This window comes from Staurois parvus, unplaced genomic scaffold (genome assembly GCF_062004578.1).
Source record: "Staurois parvus isolate SC_StPar_1 unplaced genomic scaffold, SC_StPar_1.0 ptg000886l, whole genome shotgun sequence".
Classification (NCBI taxonomy): domain Eukaryota; kingdom Metazoa; phylum Chordata; class Amphibia; order Anura; family Ranidae; genus Staurois; species Staurois parvus.
In genome coordinates, this window is record NW_028318682.1 from 3,327,972 (window position 1) to 3,351,746 (window position 23,775).

Below are 23,775 nucleotides of genomic sequence, written 5' to 3' on the forward strand. Positions count from 1 at the left end.
CATCATGCCTCTGCAAGTCATAGCTGTAACTGTTAGTTTTGTAATGTTGCAATGCCTCGTGGGAAATGTAGTTCCACAATAGCTAGAGAGCCACAGGTTGCCTACCTCTGCCCTAGACCAACTGGGTATGCACTGTCCAAAAGAAAAGTAGGATGGCAGCAGAGGTGGCAATGGAACAAAGGGGGCTTGTAAAGTAATTACTATGCAAAAGGCAGCTCTTGAGATCTTCTTCTACTAGCTATCGTTGGAGCCCTTTAAGAGCGTTGGTGCACTTAATGACAGTCCCAGCAAGCAGTATGGGTACAATATAGTCTTGGCACAGGTGCAAGGTTGATGTGGTTCAGATGTGGTAAAGGTTCAGTATAATACAGTATAGGGTTGTTATAGGTGCAGTATAGAGTGCAGTATGGATTGGGTACATTTGGTGTACTGCTCTCAGTGGCTCAGTCCCTGCTATCAGAATCAGCAAAGGGCGAATAGCCCTCTCATCAGTCCCTGAAATACTGTGATGACCTCTCGCTGTAGAAGGGCCCCACTTGGTCTCTCCCGAAGGCCTCCAGTGATCAGCAGTGGGTAGTAGAGGGTGAGTGGATGCTCCAGTCTCCAACAGTGGTGCAGGTGCTGTGATGTCGGCTGTGTTGTGCTCCCCCCAGGCCGGACAAAAGGGGCAGCTACCCTAGGCCCATTCACTTTTGAGGAGATCAAAGCAACTGCCCCATATTTGCTAAATGTCCTGGTTTACATACCCTTGTCCCCTGAAATCTTCCTCCTGCACTGTGTCCATCCACATGATGTAAAAGAAAACGTGATTCATCAGACCAGGCCACCTTCTTCTATTTTTCCGTGGTCCAGTCCTGATGCTTATGTCTCCCATTATAATGTACAGCGCTGAGCAAACTGTTGGTGCTATATAAATACTGTATAATAATAATAATAATATATGCCCACTGTAGGCACCTTTTGGCTTGGGCACCCTGACCAGTCTTCAGCTATGCAGTCCATACTCAACAAACTGTGATGCCCGTTTTTTCTGTTGTCAACACATCAACTTCAGGGACAACATGTTTACTTGCTGTCTAATATATCCAAGAAGCAGAGGTATTACCGCTCAGGCATACAATCCAAGTCAAACCAAGGCAGGTGCAGACTCTGGCTCACCACCACACGTGATGCAATAGGAAGAAGGGTTAGCCCCACACCTGAGGATTGATGAAATGTAAAGAATATTTATTGATACATAGGACGCACAAAACACCAGGACATCACGTGCTTATTGATCGTGTGAAACGCGTTAACAAGTTCTGTACATATGTCCTGGTGTTTTGTGTGTCCTATGGATCAATAAATATTCTTTGCATTTAATCAATACTCAGGTGTGTGGCTAACACTTCTTCCTATTGCCTAATATATCCCACCAACTATCAGATGCCTTTGTAACAAGATAATGAATGTTATTCACTGTACCTGTCAGTGGTCATAAAGTTATGTTTGATTGAGATATATATATATATATATATATATATATATATATATAAAACAAGGAAAAAAATATAAAAAAAATAAATAAATTGGTTTATCATATATATTGTGTTACTATTGAGTTTTGTATAGAATTATGATACATTAAATCACAATTGCGTTGTATGCAGAGCATCATTCTAATTAAAGCAAATGTATTTTGTTTTCCTTAGAATTCTGGGGCAGCGCACCTTCAAGCAACAATCTTTTTCATGATTTTATTAAAAGTAAGAATGCCCAGAATGACACTGCTGATTGATATACACAAAATGATGAAGGACAGGGATATGAATGCCTAGCAGTAAACAAAGACCCTGTGTGCACAGGTGGTACTCAAGTTGCCGATATCCACTACACCAAGGTTACCAGATTTTCAAAATTAAATCCAAAGACACCTTACTGACCACGCCTACAAAACCACACCTGCATTTGTAGGCATTTGTAGTCACTCCCACAAATTCACACCCTCATTTTTAACCACTTGCCCTCCAGATGATTTACCGCCATTCCTGACCAGGCCATTCTTTTGCGATACAGCACTGCGTTACTTTAACTGACAATTGTGCAGTCATGCAACGCTGCACCCAAATGAAATTGATGTCTCTGAAATCTCATAAATGTCCAAACAATTTCTTTTCCACCTCCAAATCACATCGTGTCACGCTGTTAATGGTAGTCCAACGTATTGTATCCCAACATTCGTGAACCTCAAAAAAAAAATATATAAACTAGAAATAGTGTATTACCTTTTTTACTGGACACACCAGTGCAACAAATAGTGTGTCATGCACACTGCATATCATGTGTACAGTAAAAAAGGTAATACACTATTTCTAGTTTATATATTTTTTTGAGGTTCACGAATGTTGGGATACAATACGTTGGACTACCATATACAGCGTGAAACGATGTGATTTGGAGGTGGAAAAGACATTGTTTGGACATTTATGAGATTTCAGAGATATTTATGGGACTTTATGTGAATTAATATCTATACATATATATATATATTTTTTTTTTTGATGTGCAGATGATGGGATTGGGTTAGATTATATTTGAAAGAAGAGCTCACAGATTGTATTACTTTCAAGGGTGAAAGGTTTTCTCTCTCTTTTTTGGGGGGGGGGATAGGAGTTATATTGTCTTAGTTGGGAGTGTGCACAGCTATTGGTTATCAAATGAAATTGATGTCCTTTTTTCCCCACAAATAGAGCTTTCTTCGGTTTGTAATTGATCGCATCTGCGTTTTTTATTGTTTGCGCCATAAAAAAAGTCCGCCAATTTTGAGAAAAAAACAATATTTTTGACTTTTTGTTATTAAACATGTCCAGTAAAAAAGTTTAAAAAATCTAATTTCTTCAAAATTTGGGCCAAAATGTATTGTGCTACATCTTTGCTAAAAAAAAATCCAAATACGTGTAAATTAATTGGTTTATCTGAAAGTTATAGCATCTACAAATGGTGGTATAGATGCTGGAATTTTTCTTTTAATACTGTATATACTAATAATGGCGACGATCAGCAACTTATAACGGGACTGCAGGACTGCGGCAGGCATTCTGACACTGGGGGGAACTGACTGTCACTGACTTTCCAGTGACACTAATACAGTGATCAGTGTTAATAAAAAGCACTGACACTGTACTAATGGCACTGGGCAGGAACGGGTTAACGTGGGCAATCAAAGGGTTAACTGTGTGCTGTTTTACTGTGTGTTATGTGTGCGCTTTCCACTGTAAGCACACTGCTTTGTATGGCTCTACTATGTGGAGCCATACAAAGCAGTGTGCAGGAGCTCACTGTTTACATACAGGTCTCTCCCCTGTCGGTGATACACGGCGATCGCCGGGTGCCGGCAGGGAATCACACAACAGGTGAAGCCGCCAATGGTGGCGCGAGTAGGGAGCGTGTACGGCTTGCACGCACCCCCTACCTGGAAATGCAGAATCACGTATATACGTTAGGTCCATATATATTTGGACACAGGCACAATTTTAGGTTTTTTCAGGTATTTACCAAAACGTATTCAAGCTATAGTTCTTTAATGGATATGGGTTGAAAGTGCACACTCTCAGGTTTAATTTGAGGGTATGTACATCCAAATTGGAGGAAGGGTTTAGGAATTACAGCTCTTAAGAGTAGCCATTCCCCCCTTTTTCAAGGGACCAAAAGTAATTCAACAATTGAATATAATCATAAATAAAATGTTCATTTGTAATATTTTGTTTGAGAATCCTTTACTGGCAATGACTGCCTGAAGTCTGGAACCCATGGACATTACCAAAGACTGGGTGTCCTCCTTTCTGATGCTTTGCTAGGCTGTAACTGCAGCTGTCTTCAGTTCTTTGTTTGTGGGTCTTTCTGCCTTTAGGTTTGCCTTCAGCAAGTAAAATGCACGCTCAATTGGATTGAGATCAGGTGATTGACTCGGCCATTGCAGAATATTCCACTTCTTTTCCTTCAAAAGCTCCTGGGTTGCTTTTGCAGTGTGTTTTGGATCGTTTTCTATCTGTACTGTGAAGTACCGTCCAATCACCTTTGCTGCATTTGGCTGAATCTGGGCTGACAGTATATCTCTAAACATTGCAGAATTCATCCGGCTGCTTCTGTCACATCATCAATAAACACCAAAGGCCCAGTGCCACTGGAAGCCATGCATGCCCATGCCATCACACTGCCTCCATCATGTTTTACAGATGACGTTGTGTGCTTTGGATCATGAGCTGTTCCAAGCCGTCTCCACACTTTTTTCTGGTACAGATTCATCCAAAGAATGTTTTCCAGAACTGGCCTGGATTTTGAGATGTTTTTTGGCAAAGTCTAATCTGGCTTTTCTATTCTTCAGGCTTAGGAATGGTTTGCACCTTGTGGTGAACCCTCTGTATTTGCTCTCATGAAGTCTTCTCTTGATTGTAGACTTTGACAATGATACGCCCACCTCCTGGAGAGTGTCCTTCACTTGTCTGGATGTTGTGAATGGGTTTTTTTACCATAGAGAGGATCCTGCGATCATCCACCACTGTTGTCTTCCATGGACGTCCATGCCTTTTTATGTTGCTGAGCTCACCATTGCGTTCTTCTTTCCTCAGAATGTACCAAACTGTCGATTTGGCCACTCCTAATGTTGCTGCTATCTCTCTGATGGATTTGTTTCATTTTTGAAGCCTTACAATGGCCTGTTTTACTTGCATGGACAGCTCCTTTGAACGCATGATGTAGGTTCCCAGCAATAGATTCCAAATGCAAATACCACACCTATGGAGGCCATAGATGGGTCGAAAATCGGCCGATTTTTGCACCGTTAGTGGGTTAATTGGTCGGCCATTTTTTCGGGGTTTTGACACTATTTTTTATCGGTCATGTTGGAAAATTTGCAGCCGATTTTGACGATCGGCCAATTTTCCCGGCAATGATGGGCAAATCGGCCGATTGTTTTACCGATATAAAATCTGCGCATGAGCCGTGACCTGCAGGAAGAAGAAAATAATGAGAAGAAGAAAAATAAGAAGAAGAACAAAGAAGAAGAAGAATTCCAGTCCGCTATTATATTTTATATGAAAAAGTCTTGCGGTTGCAACCAACTACCGTTGGTGGTAATGTCGGCCGATCGAACGACCGCTTTTTTTTTTTTTTTAAACGGACAGTTTTCGACCCGTCTATGCTCAACGTTAGAATCAACTTCAGACCTTTTACCTGCTTAATTGATGAAGAAATAATAAAGAAGTAGCCCACACCTGGCTATGAAATAGCTTTTGATTCAATTGTCCAATTACTTTTGGTCCCTTGAAGAAGGGGGGATGGCTGCTCTTAAGAGCTATAATTCCTAAAACCCTTTCTCCAATTTGGATGTACATACCCTCAAATTAAACCTGAGAGTGTGCACTTTCAGCCCATATCCATTATATAACTATAGGTGAATACGTTTTGGTCAATATCTGAAAATTCTGAAATTGTTCCTGTGTCCAAATATATATGGACCTAACTGTGATTTTGCACACCCCTACCACCCTATAGCAGTATTTTCTGCTATAGGAAGTCAGGAAAGCGGTTAAACATGCCCTGAAACAACAGATCACAGACTTTTTGGAACAAGAGGCAGGCTTTGGATGTATAAGACAAAGGGGTCACTACACTGAGAGTTAAATAATGACTGAAAAAGTGCTGTAAAATAATGCATGTAGTAAATTGTTTGCAAATGTGCAATTCACTAAGAATTTTGTGGTAAATAACTCCCTAGCTGGTTGTTAAGGAAGTCAATGTTGATTGAGATAGTGAAGTTCAGCTTTAAATTGCACTCTATAATATTCCCCTTTACCTCTTCAATAACAGCTGCATAAAAGATTATGTAGGGAGGGGAAGGTTCATGAGCTGGGCCAGCACATTCAGTAATTCCAAAAGAGGAGAGGACTGTGCTAGGGAACCAACTCCTACTGGAGAGGTCAAATTCCCTAGCAAATTCAAAGGCACTTTGCAAATATTAATATTTTTTATTTTATTTTTTTCTTCATACGATGGTCTAGATTTGGTCAGTAGAGACAAGATCCAGACCCTCCCCTTCTAATAGTGATCTATTGCTGGCTTCGGTCAGCCTGCAATGGGTTACTGTAGCAGTGATCTACTGCTGTTTGTAGAGGAGGGACAGACACTTGTGACATCACTTTCCTTTCTGATGTACAGTAAATACAAAACAGAAGTGTTCTGTTTACTTTCGATTGTAGAGCGTGCCCCTATTTAGTGGTCTGTAAAACAGTCGGAAGGCCAGGAGCTGACTGTTTCAATCTTTGGGCTTATTGCAGGACCCCAGCTGTTACAGGGCCTCTGTGCTTCTTTATGCAACACAGACAGACCATGGCTGGTGAAGGGGCCAGAAGGGTGCTATACCTAGCATCCTGCCTCAGTACTCCTCTCATCAACAGCCCCCAGCAGGGGTCTATTTACCACATGGCAAACGAGGCACTTGCCTAGGGCGGCATTTTTCAGGGGGTCAGCACCTCCCCTCAGAAGAAGGGATGAAAGAAGGGACACGTGTGCCATGGGAACCAGGTGGGATCCAAGAGAGGCTGTGGGCAGCTTGATGGTGTATGTAGAGCCTGACTCCCATTCCCAGGGATATCCGGAGCTTTGAAGATGAGTGTCTCTCTATTGCCGGAGGGGTAGTGAAGGCTCTCCCGAGTGGGGGGCAGAGGTGTTGTTGGTCAGTGTCAGACTCTCTCCGCAGGAGGGGGAAGGGGGGGTGGTGTTGGCTAGTGTCCGTTGGGGCAGACGATTTTTGTGTTGCCTAGGGCAGCACAAAACCTAAATACACCACTGGCCCCCAGCCCTGATGCCAGTGGGTTGTCCAAATAATTAAATGCCTTGATGGGTGGATTTTAATCTGGGATAGTGTGTGTTCCTAGGCAGACTTCATTTGCATGCAGACTGCCCTAGCTAACACCCACATGTGATGCTGAGCCTACATATTAATGGAACTGAAATCCAATAAATGACTAGGACAGGTCAAGGACGGTAAGGCTGGTGAGAAAAGATTAGATGATTCTGGATGTCCTGGAGCCAGAAAATGAGGTAAGCTTGCTGCATCGTCTAATGCACACTGTGCACAGGTCACAGTGTGCAGTAAAATCAAGAATTTTAGTACAAGAGAGGAGTCTTTACAACTGTGCAAGGCTGAAGGTAAATCTGGAGTTTAGCTTTAGGTTGTGTTTTATTTCATATATATTGGTTAAATATTCCTACTTTTGTGCCTTTTGTATTCTATGACATGTTTTATTTCCACTGTTGTTATTGTTTGTATATTTTGTCTTCTACTCCTTACTTTTTCAATAAAAGATCAGTAAAAATGTATTGTTTTTCAGAAATCTTTCACGAGTTGATGTCTAGCAAACCTAAAGGTGAGAATTGCACCCTCAGACCGTTTGACAAGTCTAGATTGCTGTGGAGCAGTTATATGGAGCACAAAGGGGACATTCTATTTATGGGGACTTACAGCATTTTTCTCTCTTTGCACCCCATGAGACGTGGAGTATTATTTCATTTCTGTAATGTCTCAGTTCTCACCTTGTAACTGATGTGGTCTACCCAACATATTCTACAACTTTTTTTTTCCAGGTCAGATCGAACGCTAATTTGGTTTAAGATTTACAGAAATACACATTTTATATCCTATGTTTTTAAGAGGTAGAAATAGAAAAAAAAAAAGGATATCACAGAAATGTGATTTTATGTAATATAGAAAAACAGCCAAATACAAAGTTTGATTTGTAATTTTGGAGGACAAATTTCCCCTTTCAACATTGCAGATCATTGAGAAAAATGATCTGTTTGGGAAAATTGTTAGTATAGTAAAAAAACACAATTTTTTTGTTATTTATTTAAAGTGGTTGTAAACCTTAAAGATGAAAAATGAACAAATGATATCCCTCCATAATGTGTACTAACCTCAATCCAAAGCACTTAATGTGGTTCCAATCTGATCTCTCCTCCCTCTGCTATCTGACAGTCTATCTTGACAGCAAGTCCTGCCCTCCACCCCCTCCAGCACACAACAAGAGATTGGCAGCCTCAGCTGTGCATGTTTTACTATGAGTGAGTGTAGAGGGGGAAGTCAATTTCCTACACTCCAGTCTCAGATTACACTGAGCTCTCCTCTCATGCTGTGCAGTGTGCAATGTCAGATCCTCGCCTCCTGCCTTCTGCATCTGACAAAAAAAGCCTTTGATGTGTGTTGTAGGAGGCTGTAGAGGGCTGCAGATAAATAGGTACAATTTATATAGGGGGATTTGTTTAATCTCTGTGTAGCATCTGAGGCTAGTCACTTCAGTGAATATATATATATAAGGGTTTACAATCACTTTAACTCCCCAGGGGACCATACATATGTAGTGCTCGGTGCTGTTCCCTAAAAACACCTCTATATGCTGGCTATATCTCCACTCCCTTTTGCTGGGTAAATTATGGGCATTCTGGTGGGGGGTGTTAGGCCAGCACAGAACCCCATTGACTGAGCTGTGAATGTTAAAAGCAGCCCAGGTATATGCCGCCTGAGTGGTCTGTTTTTGTAAATGAAAGATCTGGTCTCCAGAGCGGCCCCTGCTGCCAGAGAACAGAACTGTCAGTCACCAATCCGTCTCCTTCCTAGTAGCGTTGTCGGTAAGGGAAGTGGGGAAGGAAACCTGTCTGACCATGCTGCCTAAAAATGAACGGACAGATTTGAAATGTGTAATGGTAGATCTTCTTTAAGAAAAGATCACATCAGGTTTGCATACAGAAATAAGCATGAAGGGATACATTTGTGCCGGTTTGTGGCTGTAAAAAATTGGAACGACAAGTGTTTGACACTCCCTGCAGTAAAGACAAATGTCATCCAGATAATCTGACACATTTGTTGGAACCTGGGGGTTAATCGGGACAAGGAAATTATTTTGTGTATTTACTGTATTATTTGTAATTTTAAATGTGTTTTACTTTTATTTTTTTATTTACACTTTCTTCATGGGGGTAAGGGGTCTGGCTCAGTGCAGTGGAAACCTGATTCCCTGAAACCCTTCAAGCATCTTCTTCTTCTTCTTTTGCTTCTTCTTCTTCTTAATATTATTATTATTATAATACAGAATTTATATAGCGAACCCTCTTGTATCACATTGTATTGTTACTGTACTGTCTCGTGTATTGTCCCCCTTTGTAATGTACAGCGCTGAGCGAACTATTGGCGCTTTATAAATACTGTATAATAATAATAATAACAGTTTACTGTTGTAAAGCATTCTGCAAGCATGGTTGCAAGCCCATAATCTGATTGATTAAGCTCCCAGGCTTAATGTTGTTCCTTAATGTTGCCACCCAGGTAACGCATATATGTGGTGGCAAAGAGGGTGGACTTTAATGCCCACATGGCACACATACACTATATTGCTAAAAGTATTGAACTTTAATGGCATCCCAGTCTTAGTCTGTAGGGTTCAATATTGAGTTGGCCCACCCTTTGCAGCTATAACAGGACTCTGTGCTGGCCAGTCAAGTTCCTCCACCCCAAACTCGCTCATCCATGTCTTTATGGACCTTGCTTTGTGCACTGGTGCGCAGTCATGTTGGAACAGGAAGGGGCCATCCCCAAACTGTTCCCACAAAGTTGGGAGCATGAAATTGTCCAAAATGTCTTGGTATGCTGATGTCTTAAGAGTTCCCTTCATTGGAACTAAGGGGCCAAGCCCAACCCCTGAAAAACAAGGCCACACGAAGTTTAGAAGTCTTTAGCTATTGATTCTGCAGACAGTTGGTGACTTCTGCACACTGTGCGCTTCAGCATACGCTGACCCCACTCTGTCATTTTACATGGCCTACCACTTTGTGGCTGAGTTGCTGTTGTTCCCAGTTGCTTCCACTTTGTTATAATACCACTAACAGTTGACCGTGGAATATTCAGTAGCAAGGAAATTTCACAGATGAACTTATTACACAGGTGGCAACCTATCATGGTACCACACTTGAATTCACTGAGCTCCTGATAGCAACCCATTCTTTCACAAATGTTTGTAGAAGCAGTCTGCATGCCTAGGTGCTTGATTTATACACCTGTGGCCATGGAGGTGATTGGAACACCTGAATCCAGTGATTTGGAGGGATGGCCCAATACTTTTTACAATATAGTGTATGTCTCCATGGGTCGCACAGGCGTCTCTGCTGAGAGAGTGCTCGCTGCTTGCTCCCAGCACAGTAACAGAGCTGTCAAACACAGCTCCCGGTCTCTAGTAATGATTAGGAGTAAGTGGACCAGCTCCCGATCCTGTGACCACTGTGACAGGCAATCACAGTGGTCATGTGATCAAGCAGACCTTACCTGCCCCACCAAGGGCACAATAGACCAGTTAAAGTTATGCCAGGACTGAACAGGAAGGGACTCACCACAGGCTCTAAGACCGGGTGCGATTTTAAAAAGTCCCTAGAACAAATATCTGCTGAACCAGAATTGTTTTAAAATAGCACACGGGTTTCAAGTGATGTGGACCATGGATTTTTAATTAGCATGCATGATAAAATATTCAAAGTGATGATTTAACTTTGATTAAATTAGTTTAATTGAATTAGCTGCTTCTGCACTTCAGAAAATCAGAAAACGTCTTTAAAGCAAAATGTCAATGTTCCAAATGCTAAAATCTGGGCTTATATCACAATAAGTTTATACAGAATTCTATCTATATCTACCATTGATATATACACTCACTGACCACTTTATTAGGTACACCTGTTCAATTGCTTGGTAACACAAATTACTAATCAGCCAATCACATGTCACCAACTCAATGCATTTAGGCATGTAGATGTGGTGAAGACAACTTGCTGAAGTTCAAACTGAGCATCAGAATGGGGAAGAAAGGGGATTTAAGTGACTTTGAACGTGGCATGGTTGTTGGTGCCAGATGGGTTGGTCTGAGTATTTCAAAAACTGCTGATCTACTGGGATTTTCATGCACAACCATCTCTAGGGTTTACAGAGAATGGTCTGAAAAAGAGAAAATATCCAGTGAGCGGCAGTTGTGTGGATGAAAGTGCCTTGTTGATGTCAGAGGAGAATGGCCAGACTGGTTGCTACGACATTCAGATGGTAGGGTCAGAATTTTGTGTAAACAACATGAAAGCATGGATCCATCCTGCCTTGTATAAATGGTTCAGGCTGATGGTGGTGGTGTAATGGTGTGGGGGATATTTTCTTGGCACTAGCTAGGTGTACCTAATAAAGTGGCCAGTGAGTCTATGTGTGTGTGTTTAGTAACTTAAGATAATATTTCCTTAAAATCCACAAATCGGGTCATTCTTAGTAATTTAGATGTGCTCATACTCATATTTCATGAATTTACAGAATCACCATGTGTTTTCGTCAATCTGAAGTTAATTTTTACTTGGTTCTTCTTGCCTAGGGACATCAGAGGAACCCAATCCAATTTCGGGGCAGAAGACAACATTCGCACGCGGTACATAGTAACTCATTTTTCAAATTATATATTATTGTAGATATATATAGTCTCAGCACACATATGATTACTTTTTAACCTTTTTCATTTTTTTTAAATAAGAAAAGTTATAAAAATGTTTGCTTCCTCTTCCCCCGTAGATAGTGAGAGTCCATCCTGCCAGGCAAGTGGGATTGTATGTCCACGGATACCCTGTGCCTAGAGCACCAAGCTTCTACTATTATTATACAGGATTTATATAGCGCCAGCGCTTTATAATATAAAGGGAGACAGGACAGTTACAATACAATAAAAAAATAAGAGGATCAGGAGGGCCCTGCTCATAAGAGCTTACAATCTAATAGGGTGGAGCAAGTGGTACAAAAGGTTATAACTGTGGGGACGAGCTGATGGAAGTGATAAATGTTTGATTGGAGGTGTGATAGGCTTCCCTGAAGAGATGAGTTTTCAGGGATTGCCTAACTCTACGTTCACACCTATGCAGGTTACATTTGAGCCGTTTACGCATTGCGTTTTGCGTTTTTGCACCTGCGTATTTGATGCGTTTCTTATGTGTTTTGTCTTTTTTAATTGATTTATTTATTTATTTTCTTGTTACTAGGAAGATTTATAATGCAAAACGCACCAAAAACACAGCAAAAATGCAATACGTGCTTTTCTGCAGCATTTCCATTGCATTCTACATAACCAAAAACACAGCTTTTTGAGTTAAAAAAAGTCCCTAACTCTTTCCAAAAAATGCACTGGGTGAAAACGCGCAGATGCGAACATGTCCCATAGGAAATCATGTTAAATGGACTAATAATGGAAATCCTCCTGCGCTAATAAGGAACCTAAATAAATAAGCAGCTAACACCCTATCCTCTACCTATATGTGGACAAGTGTAAATAATAATAAAAAATGGTGTAGCGCTAAAACTAGATGTACAAATCACACAATAAATATAATGAAAAAATGAAACAGATAAATATATTAGTGATAGATCCTTCAAGATCTAATGATAGGTGTCTAAAACAGTGATAATAACACAAAGTGCATATGATAAACTGGTCCTGTTCAGGGACCCTCATAAAGTGACAATGACCAATTCCAATTGGGACGAAACCCCCAAACACTAGGTGATTTATAAAGTGAATCCCAAATTCGGGATATATGACTAATAAAGTGACTGGTGCTAAATACCCAAATAATATACACTCTCATAAATAATCAGAAATACACATAAAACAAATGCATAAGTGTCCAAAAAGGATGCAGAAAATTACAAAAATTGCAATAAATGCAAAGAGGTGCCTTTATCTTCAAGAAATGTGCTTCAGTGCTAGTGCAGATGGTGAGCATATATCCTTAGATGGCAGGCATGCCCCCTCACCTCCTGGACAGGACTGAAAGCCAGAGGACATGTTTGCAGGAGCCTGATATTGCACACTACTGATCATGGGTGCAATGTTTCCCAGGCTCCTGTGGGAAAAAATAATAAATGCACATTTTTTTTCTCCAAAGATGGTCTTAGCTTTTAAGGTGGACCTTTCCCTCCTTTCAAAAATTTTTTTCTTCACTTTTACTTGTGATTACTGTTTTACCACTTCTTGTTTCAGTGAGGCACTGGTGATGTAACCCTGGCCTCACAAGTGTATCCTGGGAAGTTCCTGCCACATGCTCCAGGAGGCAGACCCAGAGTTCTAGGCAGAGTACCAGGAAGTAAAGGGAGATTAGTTCATCTGCCCTTAGTGAAAATGGCCACCATGAGAAGATTGGAGTGGGAAAGAAAAATAAGGTATGCAGTAAAGTATCTCTTACTGTTATAAATGTACCTTTGTTGTCATTATTATGAAAGGATTAAGTTCTCTATTAATGGGCAATGCAGAGGTTCACTTTAGAAGTTGAATTTGATAGCTGTGTTTTTTGTTATATTATATAGTTATAAAACATTACAATGGACAACACAGAGTAAATGATAGAACGTTGATTTATACACAATATCCAAAAGAATGTATAAACTATAAGTGGTATATACAATGCAACCTTGACTAGGTCAAATGCATTGGTTTTCTTGTATACTTGTATATCTAAAAGACTTCTGCTATAAAAAAGATAGTTCCGATTATTCGAACACATAACGTTCACTGGCTCATTCTGCTATGTGTTCTAGTTTATTTGCGCCTTATGTAATAGGTATACAAACTGCTGTTAGCCTGTACAACTATATTGCCAACATGACGTCCATAGTGCTAGAAATAAGAAAGAATTCTTTTAAAAAGTATTCTATTTATTCTAGTCTTTTTTTTTGGTAACTGAAAAATAGATCTAAAATAATTTACCTCTCTTTCCTTCCTCTGGAACTCTCAACCTCAATCTGTCCATCTATCCCCTACTCTGGCTGCCTTTACCCTAGGTTTACACCTAAGCATTTTCTGCAGCGTTTTTCAGAAACTCAGTACAGTCCATTTAACATAATAATAACAAATGGTGTAGCGCTAAAACTAGATGTACAAATCACACAATAAATATAATGAAAAAATGAAACAGATAAATATATTAGTGATAGATCCTTCAAGATCTAATGATAGGTGTCTAAAATAGTGATAATAACACAAAGTGCATATGATAAACTGGTCCTGTTCAGGGACCCTCATAAAGTGAGAAAAAAGGGAAAACAATGACGAAGGCAAAGAGTGCCTGGGTCAAGCGGGTCCAAAAAGAGGTCAAACTGCTGCTTGTAATAAGAATAATGTATAAATCTATCTAAATAATTTAAAAAACACATGAATCAAAGCACATGATAAAACAGAACAATAATGAAAGGAGTGAACCTCACCATTACCAAAGAGAAAAGTAGAAGAGAATGTGATGGTCGTCCAGGTGACGCCGCGCATGCTGTAGTCCAAACACCAGGAAAGAGGTTATATATAAACCAGATGGAATGGGTGTAAGATATTGGGAAAGGAATGGTACCAGATAAAACTGTAAAAGAGAAATCTAGGCCATGGAATTGATTATAACTCTACATCCTCTTATGCCATTAACAATAGCCTGAATTACATATAAAAAAATAGGCTAATGACAATCATAGTAATAAAGGCATATGACCAAAAAATTGAAGGTGAAACAAAAATTGATTCTCTGGAACGTCCTCAACGCTATATATCAGTGATGGCGAACCCGTGGCACGCGTGCCACAGCCGGCACGCCGAGCCTTATCTGTGGGCACGCCAGGAGAATCCAGCGGCGCGCTGTCTTCCCGGCTGTAGTGTGCGTGACAGCCGGGTCCCAAGTGCGCATGCACAAGAAGCAGTGCTCTTTGTGAATGGTAAGGCGGTACCTGGGACACATGACAGATCCCAGAAGCCGCCGGACCAATCACAAAGCGCAGCGCTTCTCGCGCATGCGCACTGGGCATCCGGCTGTCCGACGAGCGCCCACACTACAGAAGCCGGGAAGACAGCGCGCGGCTGGATAAAGGAACAGGTAAGATAAAAAAAAAACTCTGCGGAAGTAAAAGCGGGTACCTGTCAAATTCAGGTACCCGCTCCCCCTCCCTCCCCAAAGGTCAGCAGTCATCTCTGTACTGTCCGCAGTCTCTGGTCATCCCTGTGCTGTCCGCAGTCTCTGGTCATCCCCTGTACTGTCCGCAGTCTCTGGTCATCTCCTGTACTGTCTGCAGTCTCTGGTCATCCCTGTGCTGTCCGCAGTCTCTGGTCATCCCTGTACTGTGTCCGCAGTCTCTGGTCATCCCTGTGCTGTCCGCAGTCTCTGGTCATCTCCTGTACTGTGTCCGCAGTCTCTGGTCATCTCCTGTACTGTGTCCGCAGTCTCTGGTCATCCCTGTACTGTGTCCGCAGTCTCTGGTCATCCCTGTACTGTGTCCGCAGTCTCTGGTCATCCCTGTACTGTGTCCGCAGTCTCTGGTCATCCCTGTACTGTCCGCAGTCTCTGGTCATCCCTGTACTGTCCGCAGTCACTGGTCATCCCTGTACTATGTCCGCAGTCTCTGGTCATCCCTGTACTGTCCGCAGTCTCTGGTCATCTCCTGTACTTTCCGCAGTCTCTGGTCATCCCTGTACTGTCCGCAGTCACTGGTCATCCCTGTACTGTGTCCGCAGTCTCTGGTCATCCCTGTACTGTCCGCAGTCTCTGGTCATCCCTGTACTGTGTCCGCAGTCTCTGGTCATCCCTGTACTGTCCGCAGTCTCTGGTCATCTCCTGTACTGTCCGCAGTCTCTGGTCATCTCCTGTACTGTTCGCAGTCTCTGGTCATCTCCTGTACTGTGTCCGCAGTCTCTGGTCATCTCCTGTACTGTGTCCGCAGTCTCTGGTCATCTCCTGTACTGTCCGCAGTCTCTGGTCATCTCCTGTACTGTCCGCAGTCTCTGGTCATCCCTGTACTGTGTCCGCAGTCTCTGGTCATCCCTGTACTGTCCACAGTCTCTGGTCATCTCCTGTACTGTGTCCGCAGTCTCTGGTCATCCCTGTACTGTGTCCGCAGTCTCTGGTCATCTCCTGTACTGTGTCCGCAGTCTCTGGTCATCTCCTGTACTGTCCGCAGTCTCTGGTCATCTCCTGTACTGTCCGCAGTCTCTGGTCATCTCCTGTACTGTGTCCGCAGTCTCTGGTCATCCCTGTACTGTCCGCAGTCTCTGGTCATCTCCTGTACTGTGTCCGCAGTCTCTGGTCATCCCTGTACTGTGTCTGCAGTCTCTGGTCATCCCTGTACTGTCCGCAGTCTCTGGTCATCCCTGTACTGTGTCTGCAGTCTCTGGTCATCCCTGTACTGTGTCTGCAGTCTCTGGTCATCCCTGTACTGTGTCTGCAGTCTCTGGTCATCCCTGTACTGTGTCTGCAGTCTCTGGTCATCCCAGTACTGTGTCTGCAGTCTCTGGTCATCCCTGTACTGTGTCTGCAGTCTCTGGTCATCCCTGTACTGTGTCCGCAGTCTCTGGTCATCCCTGTACTGTCCGCAGTCTCTGGTCATCCCTGTACTGTCTGCAGTCTCTGGTCATCCCTGTACTGTGTCCGCAGTCTCTGGTCATCTCCTGTACTGTGTCCGCAGTCTCTGGTCATCTCCTGTACTGTCCGCAGTCTCTGGTCATCCCTGTACTGTCCGCAGTCTCTGGTCATCTCCTGTACTGTGTCCGCAGTCTCTGGTCATCCCTGTACTGTGTCTGCAGTCTCTGGTCATCCCTGTACTGTCCGCAGTCTCTGGTCATCCCTGTACTGTGTCTGCAGTCTCTGGTCATCCCTGTACTGTGTCTGCAGTCTCTGGTCATCCCTGTACTGTGTCTGCAGTCTCTGGTCATCCCTGTACTGTGTCTGCAGTCTCTGGTCATCCCAGTACTGTGTCTGCAGTCTCTGGTCATCCCTGTACTGTGTCTGCAGTCTCTGGTCATCCCTGTACTGTGTCCGCAGTCTCTGGTCATCCCTGTACTGTCCGCAGTCTCTGGTCATCCCTGTACTGTCTGCAGTCTCTGGTCATCTCCTGTACTGTTCGCAGTCTCTGGTCATCTCCTGTACTGTGTCCGCAGTCTCTGGTCATCTCCTGTACTGTGTCCGCAGTCTCTGGTCATCTCCTGTACTGTCCGCAGTCTCTGGTCATCCCTGTACTGTCCGCAGTCTCTGGTCATCCCTGTACTGTGTCCGCAGTCTCTGGTCATCCCTGTACTGTGTCCGCAGTCTCTGGTCATCTCCTGTACTGTGTCCGCAGTCTCTGGTCATCCCTGTACTGTCCGCAGTCTCTGGTCATCTCCTGTACTGTGTCCGCAGTCTCTGGTCATCCCTGTACTGTGTCCGCAGTCTCTGGTCATCCCTGTACTGTCCGCAGTCTCTGGTCATCCCTGTACTGTGTCTGCAGTCTCTGGTCATCCCTGTACTGTGTCCGCAGTCTCTGGTCATCCCTGTACTGTGTCCGCAGTCTCTGGTCATCCCTGTACTATGTCTGCAGTCTCTGGTCATCCCTGTACTGTCCGCAGTCTCTGGTCATCCCTGTACTGTGTCCGCAGTCTCTGGTCATCCCTGTACTGTGTCCGCAGTCTCTGGTCATCCCTGTACTGTCCGCAGTCTCTGGTCATCCCTGTACTGTGTCCGCAGTCTCTGGTCATCCCTGTACTGTGTCCGCAGTCTCTGGTCATCCCTGTACTGTGTCCGCAGTCTCTGGTCATCCCTGTACTGTGTCCGCAGTCTCTGGTCATCCCTGTACTGTCCGCAGTCTCTGGTCATCCCTGTACTGTCCGCAGTCTCTGGTCATCCCTGTACTGTGTCCGCAGTCTCTGGTCATCCCTGTACTGTGTCCGCAGTCTCTGGTCATCCCTGTACTGTGTCCGCAGTCTCTGGCCATCCCTGTACTGTTAATTAGTTTGCACTACTGTACGAGTTGTTTATTCAGGTTTCATTGCAGTGTTGGCACTTTGAAAGAAATAAGTTGGTTTTGGGTTGCAGTTTGGGCACTCCGGCTCAAAAAGGTTCGCCATCACTGCTATATATGATGCAGGCCTGAATGTAGATATTTCTCCAGGTATAGCAATATATATCCCAAAATGACCAGACTGTATTTATGCTTGCAAGGTGGATTTCACACTAGTGTGTGTGGTATAAAGATAATGTTCCATAAAAGGTGGATAATGGCAGTATAGGTGACGGCTAGAATGCCGTATAGATTGCTTCATGCAGCCAATATGGAACACTTCAGCAGCCACAAAATGCACATTTCAATGAGAGATCAATAAATCATAGATCATAAGATCCCGCAATATTCAGCCTATATGTATACTATATGACAGTCAATTTCACAAAATTCTTTTTTAATTTATAGTTCTTTATAGACTCAACTATCATTACTGTGTGTGTCCCATCATACATTGCTATTCACCCCTTCCTTTTAATATACTGGTGATGCATATCTATATAATTCTGATCATTGAACTTTTGGTGGATGTATAAGACTAAAAGAGATACTTCTACTTCTGTCCCTTCTCTAATTGTTTTATAATTCACTTGTGTATAACACTCTTACTTGAATGTAATTGGTCTATGTTCATGTCAGTCATGAGTATTTATCTGTTGAGATCTTATCATTGGCCAGAAGGAGTCTTATCTCTAGTATAAAAAGACTCCAAAAACATGGCTGCCAGTATCTGAAGAAGCCCACGTGACTCGGTTGCACCTTCAATTTTTTGGTCATATGCCTTTATTACTATGATAGTCATTAGCCTATTTTTTATATGTAATTCAGGCTATTGTTAATGGCATAAGAGGATGTAGAGTTATAATCAATTCCATGGCCTAGATTTCTCTTTTACAGTTTTATCTGGTACCATTCCTCTTTCCCAATATCTTACACCCATTCCATCTGGTTTATATATAACCTCTTTCCTGGTGCTGGGACTACAGTATGCACAGCATCACCTGGACGACCTTCACATTCTCTTCTACTTTTCTCTTTGGTAATGGTGAGGTTCACTCCTTTCATTATTGTTCTGTTTTATCATGTGCTTTGGTTCGTGTGTTTTTTACTGCAATTAAAGATTTATACATTATTATTATTACAAGCCGCAGTTTGACCTCTTTTTGGACCCGCTTGACCCAGGCACCCTTTGCCTTCGTCATTGCTTTCCCTTTTTTCCTCAAGTTAGTTTTTGGGCCCTGAGGATACCACATGGTTATTTCCATGTGAGTCAGCGCTATATATATGCGGGGGCCACTATTTGGTCTACATTTAATTATTTGACCCCCTCCCCTTAAGGTAGTCCCTTTATAGTCCATATGTGGTAGTGTCCCGGTTATTCCATTTTCTATAAGACCCTCATAAACTGACTTCCTCAGGAAGGAAATCACGTGTACATGACGCAACGCGTAGATGCGACGTGGTGACACACTTCCGGCGGAGCGCCATCTTGGTCCACCAGGTTATACACAGTACACCCATACTTAGTGGTGTGACAGCCTGCTTTGATCTACCTAAATGCGAGTGCATAACTTGGCATTTTTACATGTTTTCACTATAATAAACAGTGTTGCACTATGGGAGACCTGTTTTTTGTCCTTTCATGGCCTTAAAGTGGTACTCATTTATTGGCCTGCACTGCGTTTATCCGTGTATGGAAGAGTGATCAATATTGGAAGGAAGTTACCAGTGAGGGTCAGTGAAACCAGAGAGGCCTGGAGAGTTGTTTCCTGAGTAGGATCCAGGGTGATCCAAAAGGCTTGTTGACCCGGTTGGTTCACATCAAGGGGGTGAGGGGGCATGCTTGCTGTGACGTTCGCGACGTCAGACCCCAGCCCTTCACACCAAACTCATAAACGAAGGACTAGCCAATCTAAAACCGCGATGTCACGTGCGTAACAATGCCACGCCCAGCTGCACCCTGCACAACGACTTTCAAGCTGATGGACCACAATCGATGTACCGGCAGCCTGATCTCGATTGTTACAGGGTCAGGTTAATTACGCAATTAACCCTTCACACTGCCACCACCTCCTTTTTGTACAGAGAAAGAGGAAACTCGGAAATATCAGCAATAACACTTTGATGGTTGAAATAATTGTCTGTATAGCACTGTCACCGCAGACAGGTTATACAGAGGGTTAAACACACACAGTAGCGCTCTTTATAGGCAGGAATTCGTAATTTACATTAAAGGCGTTAGAAACAGTTCAACACTTTCAGAAAGTAAGATTTATTACTAAAAGGTCAAAAGGGTGCAATAAAAAAATATTTACAGAAAAAGATGTAGCCAATATATATATATAAATATACAGAGAACAATAGCACAGCAAAGAGATAACAGAAAGGAGTTTAAAGGGTTAAAGTACTTGCCAATCAGCCTTGGTTTAAGCAGTTTCAAGTCTTATGAGCTCAAAAAGGATTTCTTGTCTTGCACTGTCAGTTTCGATGTTAAACGGGAGACTCTTCTTTCTCTCACACACTCCAAGCATAACAGCCTTTTTCTAGGATCTTAGCAGGGTGTCTCCTTACAGAGAACCAATTGCCTTATTTGGGGAGGGGTGTTGGGCGGAGACCTAAGTTATAACCAGAAACTCTCGTAGCTTATATTTTGGCCCATAACCTTGCCTAGGTGCATGTAACATTCCACCCATGGGTAGATTAATATGCAGAATCATCTGCTGAAGATCTACATATGAAATATAACATATCTGCTGGGATGATTAAGGAGATTTTATTTTCTGCTCTCCTGTTGATCTCAGCTAGGGAATGTAATATACCAGACGATTTGTCTTAACGTGACCAATCTGAAGATATGCCTGTTTTTTGTGTAAGTCCATCATATTTCACGATATGAAATCATAGGGGGAAAATGGATTTTGAATGTGGTGTCTAGTTTATTACTTCTCTGGAATGTCTTTGAACTCAGTGAAGGGCTTGGTTTACGCTTTTACGATATCCCAGATTGCACATCTAGCAGACAGCTAGACCCCAGCTCCATTGGGGGTTTTATAGCTCAGAGCTCCCTACTGTGCTTTGGCTGCCTGTGACCTCTGCCATCACTCAGGCCACATGTCACCCCACAGCGAGGGAGGGGGATGAGCAAAGAGGGGGAGAGAGATCTACAAGATGGAGGGTTGGAGCAAAATGGTTGAACAGCCCCCATCTCTGTGGGTACGATTGCTACACCTGCCATCTAAGGATATATGCTCACCATCTGCACTAGCACTGAAGCACATTTCTTGAAGATAAAAGCACCTCTTTGCATTTATTGCAATTTTTGTAATTTTCTGCATCCTTTTTGGACACTTATGCATTTGTTTTATGTGTATTTATGATTATTTATGAGAGTGTATTTTATTTGCACCAGTCACTTTATTGGTCATATATCCCACATTTGGGATTCACTTTATATATCACCTAGTGTTTGGGGGTTTCATCCCAATTGGGATTGGTCATTGTCACTTTATGAGGGTCCCTGAACAGGATCAGTTTATCATATGCACTTTGTGTTATTATCACTATTTTAGACACCTATCATTAGATCTTGAAGGATCTATCACTAATATATTTATCTGTTTCATTTTTTCATTATATTTATTGTGTGAGTTGTACATCTATTTTTAGCGCTACACCATTTTTTATTATTATGTTAAATGGACTGTACTGCGTTTGTGAAAAATGCTGCAGAAAACGCTTAGGTGTGAACCTAGGGTAAAGGCAGCCAGATAAGGGGATAGATGGACAGATTGAGGTTGAGAGTTCCAGAGGAAGGAAGGAGAGGTAAACTATTTTAGATCTATTTTTCAGTTATCAAAAAAAAAGACTAAAATAAATAGAATACTTTTTAAAAGAATTCTTTCTTATTTCTAGCACTATGGACGTCCTGTTGGCAATATAGTTGTACAGGCTAACAGCAGTTTGTATACCTATTACATAAGGCGTAAATGAACTAGAACACATAGCAGAATGAGCCAGTGAACGTTATGTGTTCGAATAATCGGAACTATCTTTTTTATAGCAGAAGTCTTTTAGATATACAAGTATACAAGAAAACCAATGCATTTGACCTAGTCAAGGTTGCATTGTATATACCACTTATAGTTTATACATTCTTTTGGATATTGTGTATAAACCAACATTCTATCATTTACTCTGTATTGTCCATTGTAATGTTTTATTACTTTATAATATAACAAAAAACACAGCTATCAAATTCAACTTCTAAAGTGAACCTCTGCATTGCCCATTAATAGAGAACTTAATCCTTTCATAATAATGACAACAAAGGCACATTTATAACAGTAAGAGATACTTTACTGCATACCTTATTTTTCTTTCCCACTCCAATCTTCTCATGGTGGCCATTTTCACTAAGGGCAGATGAACTAATCTCCCTTTACTTCCTGGTACTCTGCCTAGACCTCTGGGTCTGCCTCCTGGAGCATGTGGCAGGAAATTCCCAGGATACACTTGTGAGGCCAGGGTTACATCACCAGTGCCTCACTGAAACAAGAAGTGGGAAAACGGTAATCACAAGTAAAAGTGAAAAAAAATTTTTTTGAAAGGAGGGAAAGGTCCACCTTAAAAGCTAAGACTATCTTTGGAGAAAAAAATGTGCATTTATTATTTTTTCCCACAGGAGCCTGGAAAGCATTGCACCCATGATCAGTAGTGTGCAATATCAGGCTCCTGCAAACATGTCCTCTGGCTTTCAGCCCTGTCCTGCTGCACAGAGAAGAAAGACAAGAGCAGTATTTCAAATCCCCAGATCGCTGGAGCGGCTAGAGGAACACTGACAGCTCAGTATCGCTGGAGGAAAGTAAAGTCGGGAGCGGGGGGGGGGGGGGGGGGGGGTTGGTATTGAGGGTGTACAGTGCTCAGCTTTACATTTTTTCTGTAAAGGTGCCCTAACACTTTAAGCAAACCTGTAAGGGTCTGCGTTGTTGAGTTTTGGGCTTGCCCCAATAGTTATTACAATTTGACATCAGTTTAAGATCATTCAGAATTCCTTGACAGGTGCCCCTGAAGCAGTATTAAACCCAGAACCAACAATGTAATATATTGCCTGTGATGGAGGTGTAGGTGGGACAGAACACACACGGAGAGCAGTGGGACACACAAGGCTTTTATTGAGTGATTCTGAGTATAGCAAGGTTCTGGCAAAACAAAATTTAACTCTGTACCACAGGGTGGGGAATCCAACAAGGATCACTAAGTTCTGGTAGGCAACAAGGGGGGTTAGTCTGTAGCACTGTCTGGGCCCACAACAGGGAGGCGGGAAAATATTAAGTCCAGGTTGGGGCGCAGCAGGGAGGCAGCCTCTGGCAGGTAATGGGTTAAGTCCAGGTGGGCCCACAACAGTGAGGCAGCCTCTGGCAGGCAATGGGTTAAGTCCAGATGGGCACACAACAGGGAGGCAGGTTCTGGCAGGCAATGGGTTAAGTCCAGATGGGCACACAACAGGGAGGCAGGTTCTGGCGAGCAATGGGTTAAGTCCAGGTGGGCACACAACAGGGAGGCAGCCTCTGGCAGGCAATGGGTTAAGTCCAGGTGGGCACACGGCAAGTAGGCAGACTCTGGAAGGCAATGTGTTAAGTCCAGGTGGGCACACAACAGGGAGGCAGGTTCTGGCGGGCAATGGGTTAAGTCCAGGTGGGCACAAAACAGGGAGGCAGGTTCTGGTGGGCAATGGGTTAAGTCCAGGCGGGCATACAACAGGGAGGCAACCTCTGGCAGGCAATGGGTTAAGTCCAGGTGGGCACACGGCAAGGAGGCAGACTCTGGCAAGCAATGGGTTAAGTCCAGGTGGGCACACAACAGGGAGGCAGACTCTAGTAGGCAATGGGTTAAGT

General features: G+C 42.8%; 1 protein-coding gene across 6 annotated transcripts in view; it reads left to right on the forward strand.

The window, feature by feature from the left end:
• Positions 1 to 23,775, forward strand: part of LOC149442437 (cytosolic phospholipase A2 gamma-like) — an 87,562-nt gene that overhangs the window by 46,144 nt on the left and 17,643 nt on the right. For all 6 annotated transcript variants that reach the window (XM_089656100.1, XM_089656105.1, XM_089656102.1 and 3 more), the window contains 3 exons: positions 1,692 to 1,745; positions 7,371 to 7,406; positions 11,430 to 11,483. In XM_089656100.1, the coding sequence (XP_089512226.1) occupies positions 1,692 to 1,745; positions 7,371 to 7,406; positions 11,430 to 11,483 (144 nt within the window). The remainder of the gene's footprint in view (positions 1 to 1,691; positions 1,746 to 7,370; positions 7,407 to 11,429; positions 11,484 to 23,775) is intronic.